This window comes from Malania oleifera, chromosome 7, assembly GCF_029873635.1.
Source record: "Malania oleifera isolate guangnan ecotype guangnan chromosome 7, ASM2987363v1, whole genome shotgun sequence".
In the NCBI taxonomy this organism is placed as follows: Eukaryota; Viridiplantae; Streptophyta; class Magnoliopsida; order Santalales; family Ximeniaceae; genus Malania; species Malania oleifera.
The window spans coordinates 26029483-26048398 of record NC_080423.1 but is presented as its reverse complement, the minus strand read 5'-3'; the positions used below and the strand labels follow the sequence as shown (position 1 = coordinate 26048398).

Genomic DNA, 18916 nt, shown 5'->3' with positions numbered 1-18916 from the left:
ACAAAATTGTCGAAATTTCCGTCAAAATTTTCAATGTCCGTCACCCTCAAAATTGAAATAGTAGTTGATTTTCGTCTTGGATAATTTCCATCGAAATCTCAACAAATCATCCGAAATTTATCGAAATCTCGAAATTTTAGTGAAGCTTGTCAAAATTTTAACTATATGATGAAATTTCGTCAGAATTCAACTGAGAAATTTAGGAGTGAAGTGAAATTTCTATCTTAATTTGTTTTATTTATATTATTGAAACAAAAGATTATTACAAGTGCTTTTGAAATTATATGAAAAAATAAACTTACAGAACATTTTATTTATCCATTCATGTCTAAATTATCATTATTTGTATAATAAATAATATTTAAATAATTTATGAATTTCATTTGTATTAACTAAATATGTTTAATGTATATTATCTTACAAATATGTTTGATACACATACTATTTTACAACTTTTCCACTTCATACAAAACATAGATGTATTTAATTTATAATATATTAGACCTAAAACTTAAATTATTATGTTTGTTAACCATTTCTAAACTTTCACAAAGAATTCCATGTTTTACTACTAATTTCCGTTATTTTTTCAAATTGAAATCGAAATTGACATCCAAATCAAAATTTCCGTACTTTTGGAGCTTCGAAATTTGAGTCGAAATTGAAATTTAAGACCTTACTTCTTACTAATGAAGAATGAGAACCATCTTGATCATCATGATTCTGCTTAGGAAATGAGCATTGCAAGATAGGATTTGTACCTGAATTCTGCTTAGAAGACAACATATCTGTTAAATCCCCTGGCTGTCTACACCCATTAATGAGAGAAAACTGGATTTGAAATGTAAGGCTGCTATTGAACTCCTTCAATTTGTACTCCAATTTCTGTTAGTTGCTGCTCCAACTGTGAATTTCCTTGTATTACATCTTCTCACAAGAGTGCTCTTTCAATCCTTCACTCCCAGATACACAGCCTTGGTCTTTAAAAATACCAGCAGAAGAGTCCTCTTGGGCCTTATTTGAAAACTGAACATCTAGAATATTAGTTTCAGCCTGTTGGGCTCCATCAGCATTATTCAAACAATGGGCCTGTTTAAAAGAATGGCCCAACTGAGAATGACCCATCTGAGATGAAACCTCCTATGTTTCCAAAAATGGCCCAAATCCTTTTTTATCAAGACTATGGGCCTGTTCAATTAATTGACCCAGCTTGGTTAAAAAAAAGCTCCTCCTTTTATCAATTACCTAGCCCAGGTCCAAAATGTTCATGAGTTGGAGATAAGCGGACTTGAACCGCTGAAAACCAAACATCCCGGCCCAACGTTCTTTGCCTCATCTTCTCCAAGCACAACCCAAGCCGCCTCTGCCATCTTTGCAGCTTCTTTTGAAACCCTAGGTGCCCTGACTCTGTGGACATTCTCCGATCAATCAGCTGTAATTCCCAGCAACGAAACCACAGGTTCCTTCAATTGCAACTCAAACCCACACCAAAAACAAATCATGCCTTTCCCATACTCCACGCTCTGCTTCCATGTTTGGATACAACTTCAACAACCATTGTCTTTTCCTTCGCCTGATCCTCTCTTCCCTTCCAACAACACTCGACTCCCCGATCTGGGAGCTGAAGGGCTTGCTTCACCTCTACCTTCAGATTCATGACAAAATTCCTCAGCTATCTCACAGAAACCCTTTGCAAAGCTTCACCATCCTTCATAGTTAGCGCCGCCAGGGACGACTACCGAATACTGCTTACCTTTCCACCCCAGTCCTAACTCCGTAAATTTTCCTACCTTAATCCATCGAATTGACAGCCAGCACTGTATGTTTCCAAGATGAACCCTTCAAAAACCACTTTCCATCGGACCAAAAATTGATAGAGCATCAGTAAACCAACTTACAGCCTCTATGGAGAATCTTACCCATCTAGTACAAGAAATATTGATCTTGAGAACAAAGTAAGGGGCTTCCCCCACCTTATCAATTCTCAGATCGAAGGTCTTCCCTTCAATCTGAATCGAACGATTTTTCATCATCTACTTCTTTCGAAGCCATATCTCAGTGCGTGAGAGAGAGAGAGAGAGAGAGAGGAGGGTTTCACAAGAGAGCCATTGGCGGCCCACGATTAACGATATATTTCTTAAAAGGATTATCAGTCATGGGAGACTTTAACACTATTAAAAGTTTCTCTGAAAGTAATAATGCAATTCAGGGTAATGGTTTGACTAGCATGAATGAGTTTTCAATGAATTTCTTTTTTGTACTGGACTTGAAGATTTCCCATTCAATGGACCAATATTTACTTGGTCTAATAAAAGATCAGGTGATCAAATCCTCAGAAAGCTGGACAGGGTGCTTGTTTCTCATAACTGTTTCAGTATTCTTCAGAATATGAAAGTGGACTTTCTGCTACTTGCAATATCAGATCATTGTCCTGCTTCAGTTAGTTTTGGTGAAAATCAATAAGATAGGAGAAGGAATTCCCCTTTCAGATTTTTATATTGCTGGAGTACAAATGAGAAGTTTCAGAAAATGGTTGCAGATTCATGGAATATTGTTATCAATGGAACTCCTATGTTTGAGCTACAGAAGGTTGAAAATTTGGAAGAACAACTTAAAGCTGTTTCATAAAAAGTATTATGCCAATATTCAAGATAAAGTTCTGGAGGCTGAACAGAAGTTGCAGCTAGCTCCATCAGAGACGCTTACGAAGGAAGGTGATCCTGATGAGGCTAAAGGAAAATTAAGTAAATATATGTCACTCCTGAATACAGAGAAGCAGATTCTTTAGCAAAAAAGCAAGGGTGAATTGGCTTAAACTTGGGGATAGGAATAACAAGTTTTTCACAATGATGGTCAATCATAAAAGAGTTGTTAATCAGATTAGCTCCCTAGTAGTTGATAGCGATAAAGTTGTGACTTCTTCAGTGGAGATAGCTAATGAAATGATTAATTACTGTGTCACTTTATTGGGGAAAAAGGATATTGAGCTTCAATCCCGTAGTTCTGATTTCTTGAAAAAGCTGCTAAAATTCAATTGGTCTGATGCTGAAAAAGGGATCTTTAGCAAGAAAGTTGATGAAACTGAAATTGAGAAAGCAATATTCTCATTTTCTGATGATAAGTCTCCTGGACCTGATGGGTTCAATGCTGTTTTTTTTAAAAAGTATTGGCAGACAGTTGGAAAGGATGCGACTGATGCTATCATTTCTTTCTTTGAAGATTCACATTTGCTTAAGCAGGTTAATGCTACCTTGTTAGTTCTGGTTCCTAAAGTGAAGCTCCTACTCATCCAAAATAATTTAGACCCACTGCTTGTCACAATTTGGTCTGTAAGCGTATTACATAGATCTTGGCTAATAGACTCCAGAGCTATATTGGTTCTTTTGTTAGTCCTAATCAGATTCTTATATAAAAGGAAGAAACATTCAAGATAATATTTTTATGGCTCAGGAGCTTCTTCATGGCTATCATATTGGTGGAAAGTCTCCAAGAATGGCTAATAAGGTAGACTTGATGAAGACATTTGATTCAGTTGACTAAAAATTTTTAATTCTTCTTTGGAATGCATTGATAACTCCAAGGAACTATGTGAGCTGGTTAAAAGAATGTATCTCTGTCCCTTATTTTTCCATTATGATTCATGGATCTCTTGAAGAGTTTTTCCAGGGGAAGAAAGGAATAAGGCAAGGAGACTCACTCTCTCCATACTTATTTGTGAAGGATATGTAGGTTTTGACTAAGTCTTGTGGTTGTTGTTGTTGTTGTTGTTTTGTTGTTGTATGGAGATTTTGACTAAGGTGTTACAATATGCTGCTGTTAATAGTACTTTTGTCTTTCCATCCAAAATTTAAGAAATTAAACTTAGTTTATGTTTTGTTGATGACCTGCTTATCTTTGCAAGAGGTGATTTAAAGTCTGCCAAAGCCATTAAAAATATCCTGGATATCTTCTATAAAATGACTGGGCTTAAACGCAATAAAGCCAAGCCTGAGCTTTTCACTTCTGGTTTACATCAGGATGTGGCTAGAGCTATCTCTGAAGAGATTCAAATATTAATAGGATATTTGCCTGTGAAATACTTGGGTTTGCCCTTGGTTACAAAAAGAATAAGGAGAGCAGATTATGAACTTCTTGCTGATGGGATTTCAAGCAAAATCCATTCATGGAAGGTTAGAACTGATTAATTCCATCTTACAAAGCATTTATGACTATTGGGCATCAGCTTTGTTTCTTCCTAAATCTGTTTAGTCCTTTTGAAGAGAAACTCAAATCTTTTCTGTGGAGGGGTAATCAAAGTGATACTCAAAGTTCCAACGTCAATTGGAAGGATGTATGTAAAACTGTATCTGAAGGTGGCCTTGTTGTTAAGCTTCTTAATGACTGGAGTATTGTAGCAGCAGCTAAAATGCTTTAGTATATATGCTCCACAAAGAGTTTTCTATGGATTGTATGGGTACATACTAATAAGCTGAAAGGTAAAAGTATAGGGGCTATTAGGGAATTTCCTGATAATTCATGGATATGGAAGAAAATTCTAAGAGCAAGGGTTTAGGTTTACCTTCATATCAAATGCAAAATTGGAGATGGCAAAAAAGTAAACCTATTATATGATAACCAGCATATTCATAGCCCATTAATTGAACATTATGGTGCTCACTTTGCTATGGAACTGGGAATTCAGAGCAATTCAACAGTGTTTGATAGTACTGAGAATAATGCTCGGATTTGGCCAAGAAGGATATTGGAAAAGGTTGCTGACTTCAGGGCATCTTTAAATATCCTTCCTAGTGACAGAGCTGATGAAATTACCTGGAATCTGACAGCAAATGGTAGTTTTTCTTTCCATTCAGCTTGGGATTGTTTTAGGGAAAAAAGAGGCCAGTGTTATGGGCAAATGTTGTTTGGCTGAAGGTCAGTATTTTAAAGCACTTTTCATAACGTGGTTGGCAGTTCTGAATAGATCAAATACTAAAAATAGAATTGTTGATTGGAGAAAACGCAATGGGGTTACATGTTTTATTTGTGAAGAAATTATTGAATCTAGAAATTATCTTTTTTTTCGAATGCCCTCCTCTTGGACAAGCTTATCTAAAAGCTAATCAGAATTTCAAGTTGAGAGGGGCTTTTTGAAATAGGATGAAAACTTGGCAAGACTTTCAGCTATGAGAAATTATAAAACCGAAATAGTTGATAAGCTGTTGTGGGCTGCTGCAATTTAGCATTCTTGGAGAGTAAAAAACTTAGTGGTTTTTGAAGGTTCTACTGTGAATTCTGACTTCTTTGCATATCAAGTTGTTAATGATGTTAAATCAGTTTGCTCAGGTCAAAAATATTTTGACTTCCTGTATAATTGGAGCTTGTGAAGATGAAGGTTTTTCAGATAAAGGGTGAACAGGTTTGTTTTTCTGTTGTCTGAAAGGAGTTTCTTTGTAGCTGTTGTTTCAAGTCGTTTTGTTTTCTTTCATCTGCAAGTTTTTTCTGCCAGTTTCAAGCTAATTAATATATGAGATCAGTATCAAACCCAAACACACGTCCAGTAAGTTATATACAACCGGATAGCGTAAATAGCAAAACTGCCTAGTTATGAGCTGAAAGAAAGAGATAAAGCATTGTTACCTGAGAATCAGGGGGGTGATCTTCCTTTCTAACAAGGATATCCTCATAGGGCCTGCATAAAATCTCAGAACAAGACCTCTAACATCAAACGCCGCCATAGAATTAGTCCAGAAAAAAATTAAAATAAGCAAATGGAAGAATGTGAACTCACATCGTTTCTGAATTATTTCCTCCCCCAAGAACCCCCAGCCTAGCATCACTGGCAGCCGAAGGACGCTTACTTGCAAGCAAAGCTTTCAACCGTAATTTCAATGGAAGCTCCTCAAGCTCGTCTGACCATACACTACCATGAATTTCGCCCCGGGCCTTACCCAGCACGTCATTGGAACCACTCAATCCAGCCATTACACAAAGTTCAGCTCTAACGATCGGCGGCCATAGCTTCTCCCACGTTAAAAAAATTATTTATTAAAAAAACGCCAATTAAACAAGAAGAAGTGCAGCATTCTGACATCTAGGTCTTTTCCAAGATGTCGGGGGAAATGAAAAAAATGGATAAAAGAAAGACAAATAGATAAAGAAACAAGCACACACAAAGAAGCCTAGACAGAGATATTCAAGAAAGCGGTAGAGAGAGAGAGAGAGAGAGAGAGAGAGAGAGAGAGAGAGAGAGAGAGAGAGACGTGGGGAATACCCAAGCTTGTATTTTCGCGCGCTGAAACCTGAAGCTGTGAAACTGCTGGGAAGTTTTGGAACTGTTGCTTTTAAATCAGGTGACAATGGCGGGAGAAGAGAGGAAAGGCAACCCCATGCTACAAGTCTCAATTTCAAATTGTGAAATTGAAATTGAATCCCAGTCCCACACAGTATCCGATTGTGAATCTGATTTCTAACACCATTCTCCAATTTAAAACGCAGCCACCATCCTCTCTGGGCGAAAATTCACAGAGCAGGAAACCTGCTTGACGACGACCAGTAGACTCTCTCGCGATCAGCGAATGGCACGCATCAAGCCGCACCAAATTAGCATGTATGCTATAATCTGACTTAGTTTAAGATAAAACCATTACATTTTAGGGCTTACTTTGTGTAATGGTTATTATGTATGTAATAATAAATTTTTGGCAGCTTTTGTGAAACAAACTATATTCACAATTTTTTACTAACAAAATAAAGGCATATATAATTCATTGTGTCAAGCCTAGCAAACACTTGACAATTTACACCCTTTTTTATTGAATATTTTTTGGATAAGGCTCTTGACTATATAATAGTTGATGAAATAAAAAAAATAATTTAAAAAGAAAAAAGACGACTCTCCCTTATCCTCTTTCTCGCCCTCTCATTGTCTTAGCTAATCAAACTCACACTCTCCAAATTTAGGTTTAAAAACTTCAAGAGGACTTGCTTATACTAGTCCTTGAAAGTATCTGTAAGTCTAAAAGTTATAATTTTCGAGGTTTTCTTGATACTTGGGAAAATTTTGATTAGAGATTAGGATTAATGGCATAAGCCTCTTGCTTCTTTTTCAAACTTTCCACCTCCTCTAAGGTTGCACCCAATTCATCCTTTAGTTTGTGGACCTATGCCTTAAGCACCTAGGCATCTTAACAAGGAGATATGTTTGCACTCTAGCTCATGATAATGCCCTTATATTCACACTGACTTGTTTCTTCCTCTTCTAGAACTTACAACTTGTTCACCTTGTCGAGGATGCTCTTAACCTTCCCCTCAATGACCATGTTTAACATCATCAACTAGGGTTGAAAATAGCCATAAGTTTACCAAAAGAACAAACAACCAACAAAAGGAAGAAAGATCACGTTTATGGGAGAGATGCAGTGATGAGTTGGCCAATGCCTAAAAAAGAATACCCTTCAGCTCTTGGTAGTTATTAAAGAACAACCAAGCTATCTTGTGGACATGGTAGGGTCATAAAGAGCAAAAGCCCCAATAGGAAAAGAGTAACAAGTTGTCTGGACCAAACTACTAGAAACTAGAGACTATTTAAGAAGGTGTTGAGGAGAAGGAGAAGGAGGATGAGGAGGAGGAATGAGAGAAGTGGACTCATCAACCAAAATGGGAGCTTATTGAGTCCCATCGGCAACAAGGTATGACCTTGGAGAAGCTCCAAGTTGGGCCAGAGTGGCCTCACAAGAATGCCCTCAAGATCCCTTCCTTTTCTTGGATTTGGAGCTTCTCCAACTTATCCTCTTGAAGTTGGATACTGAATTACAAAATTACAAATTTAAATAATATTATTATGTGTATAATAATAAATAAAATTGTTGGAATTGGTGTATTCCCAAAAGGGGGGTGAATTGAGTATTTAAAAATTCTTCTTAGGTTAAACCAAATTCCACAAGCAGTATTACACAAACATCGGATCTTTTTATGTAATCACAAACTCAATCATATATTCAAACAATAAACATAAATATACAGGTACAAAAAGTAAATTGCGAAAAATAAAACTATCATCAGATATGTTATCGAGGTTCGGTCAATGCTGCCTACATCCCCGCCTCAAGCTCACAAGTAAGAGGATTTTACTATGACTCACTTAACAGATGGAGTGACACCTAATACAACACCTTAATAGGATGGTGCACCTAACTTTCCTAACCAAATCAAAGTCAATTCGAGACTTTTCACAGGACAAGTATCCCTTTTCCAACCAGACGTCGAGAATACAACAGACATAACAATTTGAGCACAATCAACATGTACAATTACAATACTTTTATAATAAGCAGATATGTACCGATGTGCTCAAACAATAACCAATGCACTCATAGATAATAGTATTTATGCTCATGTGAGATTGGTCAAGTAAAAATATCAACTCACAACAATTTGTGTATATCAACGTGTGTGTGTGAGTAAGACCTTTAATTCAAGATATTATAATTAACAAATAATCAAAGGAACTTGGGAAACCTAATCAAATATTCTCAACAAATATTTTTCAATATAATGCCCAATAAAGATTAAGATAAAAACTTGCAAAAATATGATATGATATATATATATATATATATATATATATATATATATATCGATAAAAATATGCAAGCTTTAGATACCTGCAATCAAGATGCAAGACCTTAAGCAAATCTAGAGTTTTCCCAATCAATATTTATCAATATAAAATACTATGGGAAAAACTCTCTAAGCTAACTCTCAAAAATAGTTTTCAAAAGATTATGTAAGATGAGAGTTGTCTGCTTGAAAATGGATGGAAATATGCACCGTACTCAAAAGTTCAAACTCCCTTTCAAGTTGAAATCTATTTGCAAAACAAGGAGTATGAACAAATGATTCTCCTCAAAAATAGTTTTTCAAATCAAAGAGTGAGGAGAGTAAGCAAATATATTTTGAAAGATTGAAAAAATTTGTTCAAAATGAGTAGTATGAGCAAAAAGAATTTCAGAGAATTTTATGGCTAATGATTTTCCTAATCAGTGCTAATTAAACCAAATGAGGGAGTATATATAGACACTCCAAAAAATATAACCGTTTGGGACTCATTCGGTATTTTTGAAAAAGTTTAAGTAAGGTTAATAAAAAATAATCTCATTTTAACCTCGGTAAAAATCGAGCAACCCGAGAGTTTTGGTCGACCATATTTGAGGTTCGGTCGACCATATCACCAAGTTCGGTCAACCGTGACATTTTTGAACTGAGGTTTTGGTCAACTATAATAGGGTGATTTTGAACCCTCCGAGGTTCGATCGACCAGGGAAAGTTTGGTTGAGCAAATTCAAAGGTTTGGTCGATCGGATCAGATTTTAACTAGAGGTTCAGTCAACCAGGTTATTGGGAATCACCCGCTTGTCAATTCGGTCAACCGAGCAGTTCAAGTTCATTTCAAAAATGGTCACCGAATAGTCAACCTTTTGACCCTGGTATGTTCGGCTAACCAAGGCTTCTATGTTGGTTCAGGTTCGGTCAACCAAACACACTTAAGGCGTGCATTTAAGTATTGATTTTTATCAGAAATCACAACTGTTCATATGAGTATAACTTTTAAGTTATGGGGGACTTTTCATGTGAAGTTTAGGGACCTAAAGACAATCCATGGTCATTGAGAGCTAACCCTAAAAATCTGGCGTCGATCGACTGCCTTACGATCATTTGATTCCCTATGGTCCATCTACGGTCATGTTGAGTATAAATACCTATTATACATATGATGTAGTTACTACAGACCATAAATTATTACAAACCAAATAATTAAACAAAAATACATATACAATTAAGACAAATATCTTCTTCTTTTGCTTTTGACTTTTAATGGAATCAGCTAGGATAATGTGCTTTAAGTCCTTTCTGGCTTCCACTTCACTTTTATGTGTGTGATTTGAATGATTAACATATTCAAGTATTTAGGCACACACATTAGTAATATGTAGTTTGTCATAATCAAAACCAGGAATCAGACCCAAAAAGTCAACAAATTTTTTTTCAATGTTTCATCTACACTAGTGACACTCCACATATATTTTTAACATGTAAAATCTTAAATATAATTATATATACAAATCAAAATGAACGCCTATACATAAACTACAACACTTAATTTAAATTTATTTGAATATAACAACCAAATCATTCATTTTCTACATTTTAAAATTGAAAAATATATAAACTTCTTGTTGGACGTAGACAACTTATATTTTCAATTTTTTTTACAGACAAAGTAAAGGCATATATAACATAGTGTGTCAATTGCTCAAGCTTGGCAAACAAGTGACAATCTAGAGCCTTTTTTATTGATAATTTTTTGGATAAGGACCTTGGCTATACAAAGGTGAAGAAAAAGAAAAAGAATATCACTCCTCTTCCTCATCTTCTTTCTCACCCTCCCCTTTTCATAGCCAACTGAACTCACGTCCTCTAAATTTAAGTCAAGAAACTTCAAGAGGACTTGTTCTGTAATGACCCAGAAAATATTGATATTCAAATATTAAAAAGAGAGGAAAAATGGAAACAAAAACAAAAGGAGGCAGTAGGCTTCATCGATGAACGCTTTGCGTTCATCGACGACATCGCATTTTGAAGATAATAATAATTTCAAGAGATTGCCAGAACTCGTCGACGAATACAGAGCTTTGTCGACGAGTACATAAGGAAATTCGTTGACGAATTCAGCACATCATTGACTAGAAAATACCAAGAGGAGTCCTGGGGCAGCCTGAATTTCGTCGATGAATACAGGGCTTCGTCGATGAAATTAATGAAGGACTCGTCGACAAGGTGACATGTCTCGTCGACGAATCTGGCAGTATAAATAAAGGAAAATCGGGATTTTTATCCATTTTCCAGTGCCTCTCTCTCTCTACGTCTCCCTCTCCCTTCTCTCTTCAATTCCGACCCCACTAGTCACTGGATCGATGATCCAAAGCTACCACGATGCTCCTGGCGGAATTCTCTACAAGTCTGCTGGAGTGGATCGTCAAGAAAATGAAGTTGGATTTCATCCCAAATTTAGGGTAAGGTCTTTTATTCAGTTTTTGACTTCCTGACAGTTTTAGGAAAGGATGTAGACTAAGAAATACTGATGTTTTGTTCTGAGGGATTGCGTTTTCAGGATGTTGGGCTAGGAACCCTGTGGGTATAGAGCCAAAATTTTGTATGGGCTTTTCAGAGTTGAGGTAAGGGAAATATGCTATGCTAGGAACCTTCATAATACTATCAGAGATTTCATAGACACATTTTTATACTAGTTTATTATACAGTATTTGCAGTATATGAGTTTAAATGTTTGTGTGGCCTGAGTAGATTTTCATGTGACAGAGAAACTTATATAGTTTTATAATGTATCATACTATATGGTATACACAGATATAGTCAATAGATGTAGTTTATATAGTTTTTCCTAGTATATAGAGTTATACAGATACAAACATATATTCATAGATATTATACAGAGAATTTACATGCATATACAGCTTTTATACGAATAGTTTCATGAAATAGATATATATATATATATATATATATATATATACATACTTATACATGTATACAGTTTTACTCAGATCAGCATATATACATCACAGATTTATACAGAGTTATAGCATGCCATGTTCCTATTACCATAACATACAGAGTATACAGACAGAGTATATGTACAGTGTACATAGACTAATATATAGAGGTAGCATCAAGATGCTACGAATATAGTATACAGAGATTACAGTATTTACAGTACAGAAAGATAGAGTTATGGTAATTTTGGAACATGATAAAAATAGTAAAAGAGTATGTATGTATATATGTATATAGTATCAGACCCCTGTGGAAAGATATACAGACAGATACAGATTACAGAGCACGGTACTTTTGCTATATTCAGATAAAGTGCAACCACACATCTCAGATAGTGTGTGGGTATCGTCTAACCGTGCTCAGAGAGGATGCAACTCCCCAGTACGCTGGGTAGAGGGGGCCGGTTATATAAGGTAGCAGCCAGTCCCGCGCCTAAGAGAGGATGCAGTTTGGCCGGCTGAGGTAGTGTAGAGTATATTGACTTATCTAGAGGGCCGACCAGATAGAGTCCCGCTTAAGGGCCGCACAACCCTGTCATGAGGGGTCAAATCATGACGTACCGAGTCCTAGGGATAAAGCATAGATATTTATATGTATACAATTTTACAGTATATGATGAGTATAGTATGATATATTATCAGTATGAAAAGTAGAGAACGGATTATACAGTATGTTTGAAATAGAGAAAGAAAGATATGTTTGAAAGATATGATTTATAGATGATTTATTGCTTTACAGTTCAGTCATTATTTTAAAAGTATCCTTAACTTAGTTGCCACACACTAGTAATAGCATATTTCCACTCACTGAGCGTTGACTCACCCCATTACTTTAACATTTTTTAGGTGAGCCAGTTAGGCGAGCAGATCAGGCTCGTGGATAGAGTGTAGCTCAGATCACCCTAGTTATAGGGTGAGTTTTTGATAGAGTTGTGTATGTTTTGGGACAGATGATACTGAAGGGGCATTTTTGTATGGTCTGTATATTGTGGATTCTGGTATTCTACAGTTTATGTATAATGATTATATGATTTATGTTTCCGCTGCTTAGGTATGGATGTAAATGCACAGATATATTTATAAAAAAAAAATGGTATAAATTTTGAGGGTGTTACATGTTCACACTAGTCCTTGAAAGTATTTTGAAAGTTTGAAAGTATTTGAAAGTTTGAAAGTCAAAGTTCTGGAGGTCTTCTTGATTTTTGGAGAACTTTTATAAGATGTCATGACTATAGTGTAGGCCTTGTACCCACCTCCTCCAAGGTTGCACCCAACTCATCCTCATGTTTTTGGACTCTTGGCTCAAGCATGTGGGCACCTCAACAAGGAGCTATGTTCGCACCTTAGCTCATGACAAAGCCCTCATATTCACGATAACATGCTCTTCCTCTTCTAAAGCTTTTTGGGCAACGTCTAGCTTGTCATGCAACTTGTTCACCTTGTAGAAAATGCCCCAAAGCTTCTCCTATGTTGAACATCATCAACTAAAGGTGAAGATAACCATAAGTTAGTAAAAGAATAAACAATTAAAGAAAAAGGAGCAATATAGCCTTATAGAAGAGATATCGGGATAAGTTGGTCACTGCCTAAAAAAGAATACCCTTAAGTTCCTAATAGTTATTGAATAACATGGGGTGCCAACCTATCTTATGGGAGATGGTAGGGTCATAAAGAGCAAAAGCCTCAACAAGAACAAAGTAACAAGTTGTATGAACCAAGCTATCAAAAACTAGAGACTATTTAGGATGGGGTTAAAAAGGAGGGGGATTAAGAGAGGAAAGGCAACCCCATGCTAAAGTCTCAATTTCAAATTCTGAAATTGAAATTGAAGCCTAGTCCCACACAGTATCTGATTCTGAATTTGATTTCTAACACCATTCTCCAATTTAAAACGCAACAACCATCCTCACTTGGCTAAAATTCACAAAGTTGGAAACTTGCTTGGTATCACTTTCTTCACGACGACTAGTAGGCTCTCTCGCGATCAGTGGTGTTGCGAATGGCACACATGAAGCCACAAAAAATTAGCATGTATGCTAATTTTAGGGCTAGCTTTGTGTATTGAATTACGAAATTTAGGACTAACTTTGTGTATTGAATTACGAAATTTAAATAATATTATTATGTATGTAATAATAAATGCAGCTTTTCCTTTATGCTTGTGACATTCCACATATTTTTTTAACATTTAAAATTTTAAATATAACTATTTGTACCTCTATGACACTCAATTTAATTTATCAAATATAACAAACAAGTCATTCATTTTTTATATTTTAAAATTAATAAATATATAAACTTCTTGTTGAATGTAGACAAAATATATTCACAGTTTTTTACTAACAAAATAAAGGCATATATAATTCATTGTGTCAATTGCTCTAGCCTAGAAAACACTTGACCATTTACACCCTTTTTATTGATACTTTTTTGGATAAGGGGTCCTTGGCTATATAATAGTTGATAAAAAATAAAAACAAAAAAAAAATCACTCTCCCTTATCCTCTTTCTCGCCTTCCCATTGTCATAGCCAATCAAACTCGCACCCTCCAAATTTAGGTCTAGAAACTTCAAGAGGACTTGCTCATACTAATCCTTGAAAATATCTGTAAGTCTAAAAGACATAGTTTTGGAGGTTTTCTTGTTATTTAGGAAAATTTTGATTAGAGACCAGGACTATGGCATAAGCCTCTTATTTCTTCTTTTTCAAACTTTCCACCTCCTCCAATGTTGCACCCAGTTCATCCTTCAGACTTTGGACCCTTGCCTCAATCACCTGGGCACCTTAACAAGGATCTATGTTTGCACCCTAACTCATGACAATGCCCTTATATTCACAATGACTTGCTTCTTCCTTTTCTAGAGCTTGTTAGGCAATGTCCAACTTGTCATACAACTTGTTCACCTTATAAAGGATACTCTGAACCTCCTCCTCAATGACCATGTTGAACTTCATCAACTGGAATGAAAATAGCCATAAGTTTACCAAAAGAACAAATAATCAAAAAAAAAAAAAAAAGGAAGAAAGATCACGTTATGGGAGAGAAGCAAGGATGAGTTGGTCAATGTAATGCCCCGAACCCAAAACTAGGGTCCGAAGTGTTATTAGAAATATATCTTCGCTACCTTCTCATGACGCCCCAAACCCGCCTAGTGGGCCCTAGGTGTCATGTGTTCCATTTACTTGAACCTAGCTCTAAATCAATTACGCAGTGGAAATAATAACAATTCTTCATAATATACCAGAGTTTCTACATCTATGTACATCTTAAAAACATAACCCAACATCTAGTATTAAAAATCATCCATAAACACCTCTAAAAACATAAACAAACCCAAAAGAGAATATACAAAACCAACAGTCCATACCTTTTCTCTCTCAAAAGTATTACAACAACCCGACCTCTCTAAGCTCGATCCCGCGAAGGTCTTAAAAAAGATAAATTCAACTATCGAGTGAGACACATCTCAGTAAGGATGGAATACATTAAATCAGTGTGTGACAATCATGAGGTTAAAGTACAACATATATGTATATTCATTATTTTCAAATAAAACTACAATTAAGAATTCGTTCTCTGTTCCTACTCATACACAAACAAGGTATTTTACCAACAAGAGTTCCCAAGGATAGGGGTGATTACTCGCCTATACAAGTAGCACTCCTATGCTCTGATACTCTAAGCAACCTACGGTCACAATTGAAGCATATTAGGGCACTTACCTTACTCAGTAAGCCCTCAGGTGGTTAGCTTATCTTGTACTCACACATTTACGCAAATGTTTATTGGAAGAAGTTCCTGAGAATAGGGAAGATTACCTGCCCATACAAGTAGCTTCCTTCTGCCCTAACACGTTATGCAGCCCATAGCTACATCCGATACCTATCAGAGCACTCGCCTTTCTCAGCAAGCCCTCGAGCGAAGAGTATACCCCACCCCAAATATAAGTAATACTACTATATTTAATACTAATAATACCTTACTACATTACTCTTTATGTTGTTATCATTGTGACATTCATTATATTCACTTTCATATTCTATATTCATGTGTCACATGTTCATCTCTTTCTATATTCATGTTTGTTTTCACATATTCCGTTTTCATGTCATTTCCGTCTATTGATCTTATATCCATTACTTCCGTAACTACCATTTCCATATCCATTGTTCTTATATTTTCTATGGTTAAACTTACAATTATGCGTTTACAACCCTTTATACAGGCAATAAATCCTAATTATGCTTCTGCCCCATGACGGGTTGTGAGGCCCGAAGGCTGGACTTAACCCTCATTGGCCCTCTAGAGTCAAATCAACCACATTCTACAGTTTGTAGGTATGATTGGTTGTTCCCACACTGATCTAGACTCCAAGGGGACACTACCCTTCCCCACCACAATCGACCATCCCGTCTCCACACTCTATCTAAGATGTGTGGGTGCATTAGCACTCTATACATTTCCGCAACAGTATTGTGCCCTTTTCCTAGTCCACTAGATTTCTCAAACCATACATTGTAATTTAACATTACCAAACACATGCAAAATAATTCATATCACCTTTTAATTCTCATTACATTTCCAGTATTTCCAGCATCTCATACACACACACACACACACACACACACACACACACACATATATATATATATATATATATATATTATAGTTTAACACAGAAACTTCATTTTATACATGCCACACAATTTAGCAACATATTTCATACATTCACTAAAAATAAGCCAACCCATATTCATCGTTCACATACAGAAAATAAACATTTAATCTCTTACACAATTAACCAGAAAATCTATCATTTAACTTTCCATTTTCACAAATAATATCTAATACCATAGCCCTAGGCTCAGAAATTCATAATTTAAACGATTGACATTTTAGAACCCACATGAAAATCATATACATATATACTTAATATTTCCATTTTTCACCAATTATTTCCTCAAAAATCCTGATTTAATATATTCCCCTTACTTGATTTCCTAAACTACGCCAACAAGAACCCCAAAATGATGCATATGGCACTCACCCAAACCTTGAATCAAAAATCCTAGTTTAATCAGATAAACCCTAAATAATCTATTATTTCAACACTTTCTCAACCTATAAACCTCGAATAAAAGTTTAAAACCCCAAAAATTAAGAATCCTAACCCTTACCTCAACTTTGGAGCGATTCCCAAAAAGCCCAATTTAGAAATCCGCTCCACGAGATGTGTAGAGAATCTCCCCTAGAACATCGTAGCGGTTCCCGTTTGTTGATTCGGGTTGAATCTGTACCGAACTCTTACAGAGAAGGTAGAGGAAACGATTTAGAGAGAGAAAAATGAAGAGAGAAGCTTCCTCCAACCTTTTCATACATGGTGTTGTCATGTGGCTTCGTCGACGAGAAAACAAGATTCATCAACGAACCAAAGAAGAGAGTTCGTTAACGAACCAAATAAGAGAGTTCGTCAACGAGAGGATACATTCGTTGATGAAACCTAAAATCTTAAATTCACTCACTCGGGATTTTTTCGTTGATGAGGAACTAAACTTCGTCGATGATTCCTAGTAGAACACTAATCGACAAGGACAGGAGATTCCTCGACGAGGTCTGCTATTCTCTCTTTCAAAATTTTTCCTTTTCCCCTTATTATTTATTTATCTATTATATTTATTATTTTTCCTAATTTTTTAAATAATTATAATTTTTTGGGTCTTTACAGTCAATGCCTAAAAAAGAATGCCCATCAGTTCTTGGTAGTCATTGAAGAGCAACCAAGCTATCTTTTGGACATGGTAGGGTCATAAAGAGCAAAAGCCCCAACAGGAAAAGAGTAACAAGTTGTTGAGACCAAGCTACTAGAAACTAGAGACATTAAGAAGGTTTTGAGGAGGAGGAGAAGGAGGAATGAGAGAAGTGGACTCATCAACCAAAATGGGAGCTTCTTGAGTCCCATCGGTGACAAGGTATGACCTTGAAGAAGCTCCAAGTTGGGCTGGAGTGGCTTCACAAGAATGCCCTCAAGATCCCTTCCTTTTCTTGGACTTGGAGCTTGTCCAACTTATCCTCTTGAAGTTGGATGCAGTATTAAAAAATTACAAATTTAAATAACATTATTATGTATATAATAATAAATAAAATTTTTTCAATGTTTAGTCTAAACTAGTGACACTCCACAAATATTTTAAACATGTAAAAACTTAAATATAATTATATATACAAATCAAAATGAACCCTTACACAAACTACAACACTTAATTTAAATTTATTGAATATAACAACCAAATTCGTTCATTTTCTACATTTTAAAATTGAAAAATATATAAACTTCTTGTTGGACATAGACAACTTATATTTTCAATTTTTTTTACTCACAAAGTAAAGGCATATATATAACATAGTGTTAGCTTTGGTGTATTCCCAAGAGGGAGGGGGTGAATTGGAATTTTAAACTTTCTTCCTAGGTTCAACTAATCCAAGAACCAGTATTACACAAACTTAGGGTTTGTCTATGTAGTTCCAATATGCGTAGATAAATATAACGTGCAAAAATTAAATCATGCGCAACATTCACAATATAACATATGCATGCGGAAATATAAATAGTGCACACACTATGTTATCGGGGTTCGGCCAATTGTGCCTATGTCCCCGCCTCAGCTCACAAGTCATAGGATTATCACTAATGCTCACTTAACGGGTGGAGCAGCACCAGTTACAACCAGGTCAATTAACGGGACTGACCTCAACCAATACACACCTTACCAGGATGATGCACCTAACTTTCCTAACCGAGTCTAAGCCAATCTCCATAGGGCTAGTCTCCCTCTTCAGGCCTATGCCTGGAATACAACAGATGTAACATTTTACATACAAACAAACGCTTCTTACATAAGCAGATATGTACCATAATACACACAATATAATCAATGCACCTTAAGTATGTATGAACTATAAGCTCGGTGCTCTACATGTGTAATCAACACTCAATAAGATGTATAATCTCAAATATGCAGAGTGTTCTAACAAGCTAATCTTTAAAAGCAAAGTATATAAAATCTCAATATCAAATTAGTATTTCAAAGATGCTAGCAATAATATTCAAACGAACTCAAAAATATTTTCTCAAAAGTGTCTAGCACAAGAGTTGTTTGAAATGTAGTTTTGTAAAATATTTTTGCACACAAAAGTATAAGCCCAAATGAGTATTGCAATGATAATGCAAACTCACTTAGCTATATGATTTTTCCCAACCAAAGATTTATCAAATGAAATCGAGGGAAAAATCTAGCTCAACCCTCA

The 18916-nt window shown here is 35.7% G+C and overlaps 1 protein-coding gene across 2 annotated transcripts in view; it reads right to left on the bottom strand.

Annotated features, from left to right (window-relative positions):
- Nucleotides 1–6600, bottom strand: part of LOC131160508 (uncharacterized) — a 49501-nt gene extending 42901 nt beyond the window's left edge. Inside the window, exons 1-3 of one of the 2 annotated variants that reach the window (XM_058116273.1) lie at nt 6251–6600; nt 5768–5997; nt 5617–5668 (exon numbers count right to left, since the gene is read on the bottom strand). In XM_058116273.1, the coding sequence (XP_057972256.1) occupies nt 5617–5668; nt 5768–5961 (246 nt within the window). In that variant the 5' untranslated portion in view covers nt 5962–5997; nt 6251–6600. The remainder of the gene's footprint in view (nt 1–5616; nt 5669–5767; nt 5998–6250) is intronic. The other variant, XM_058116274.1, reaches the window with a different exon arrangement.
- Between the last annotated feature and the right edge of the window lie 12316 nt (nt 6601–18916).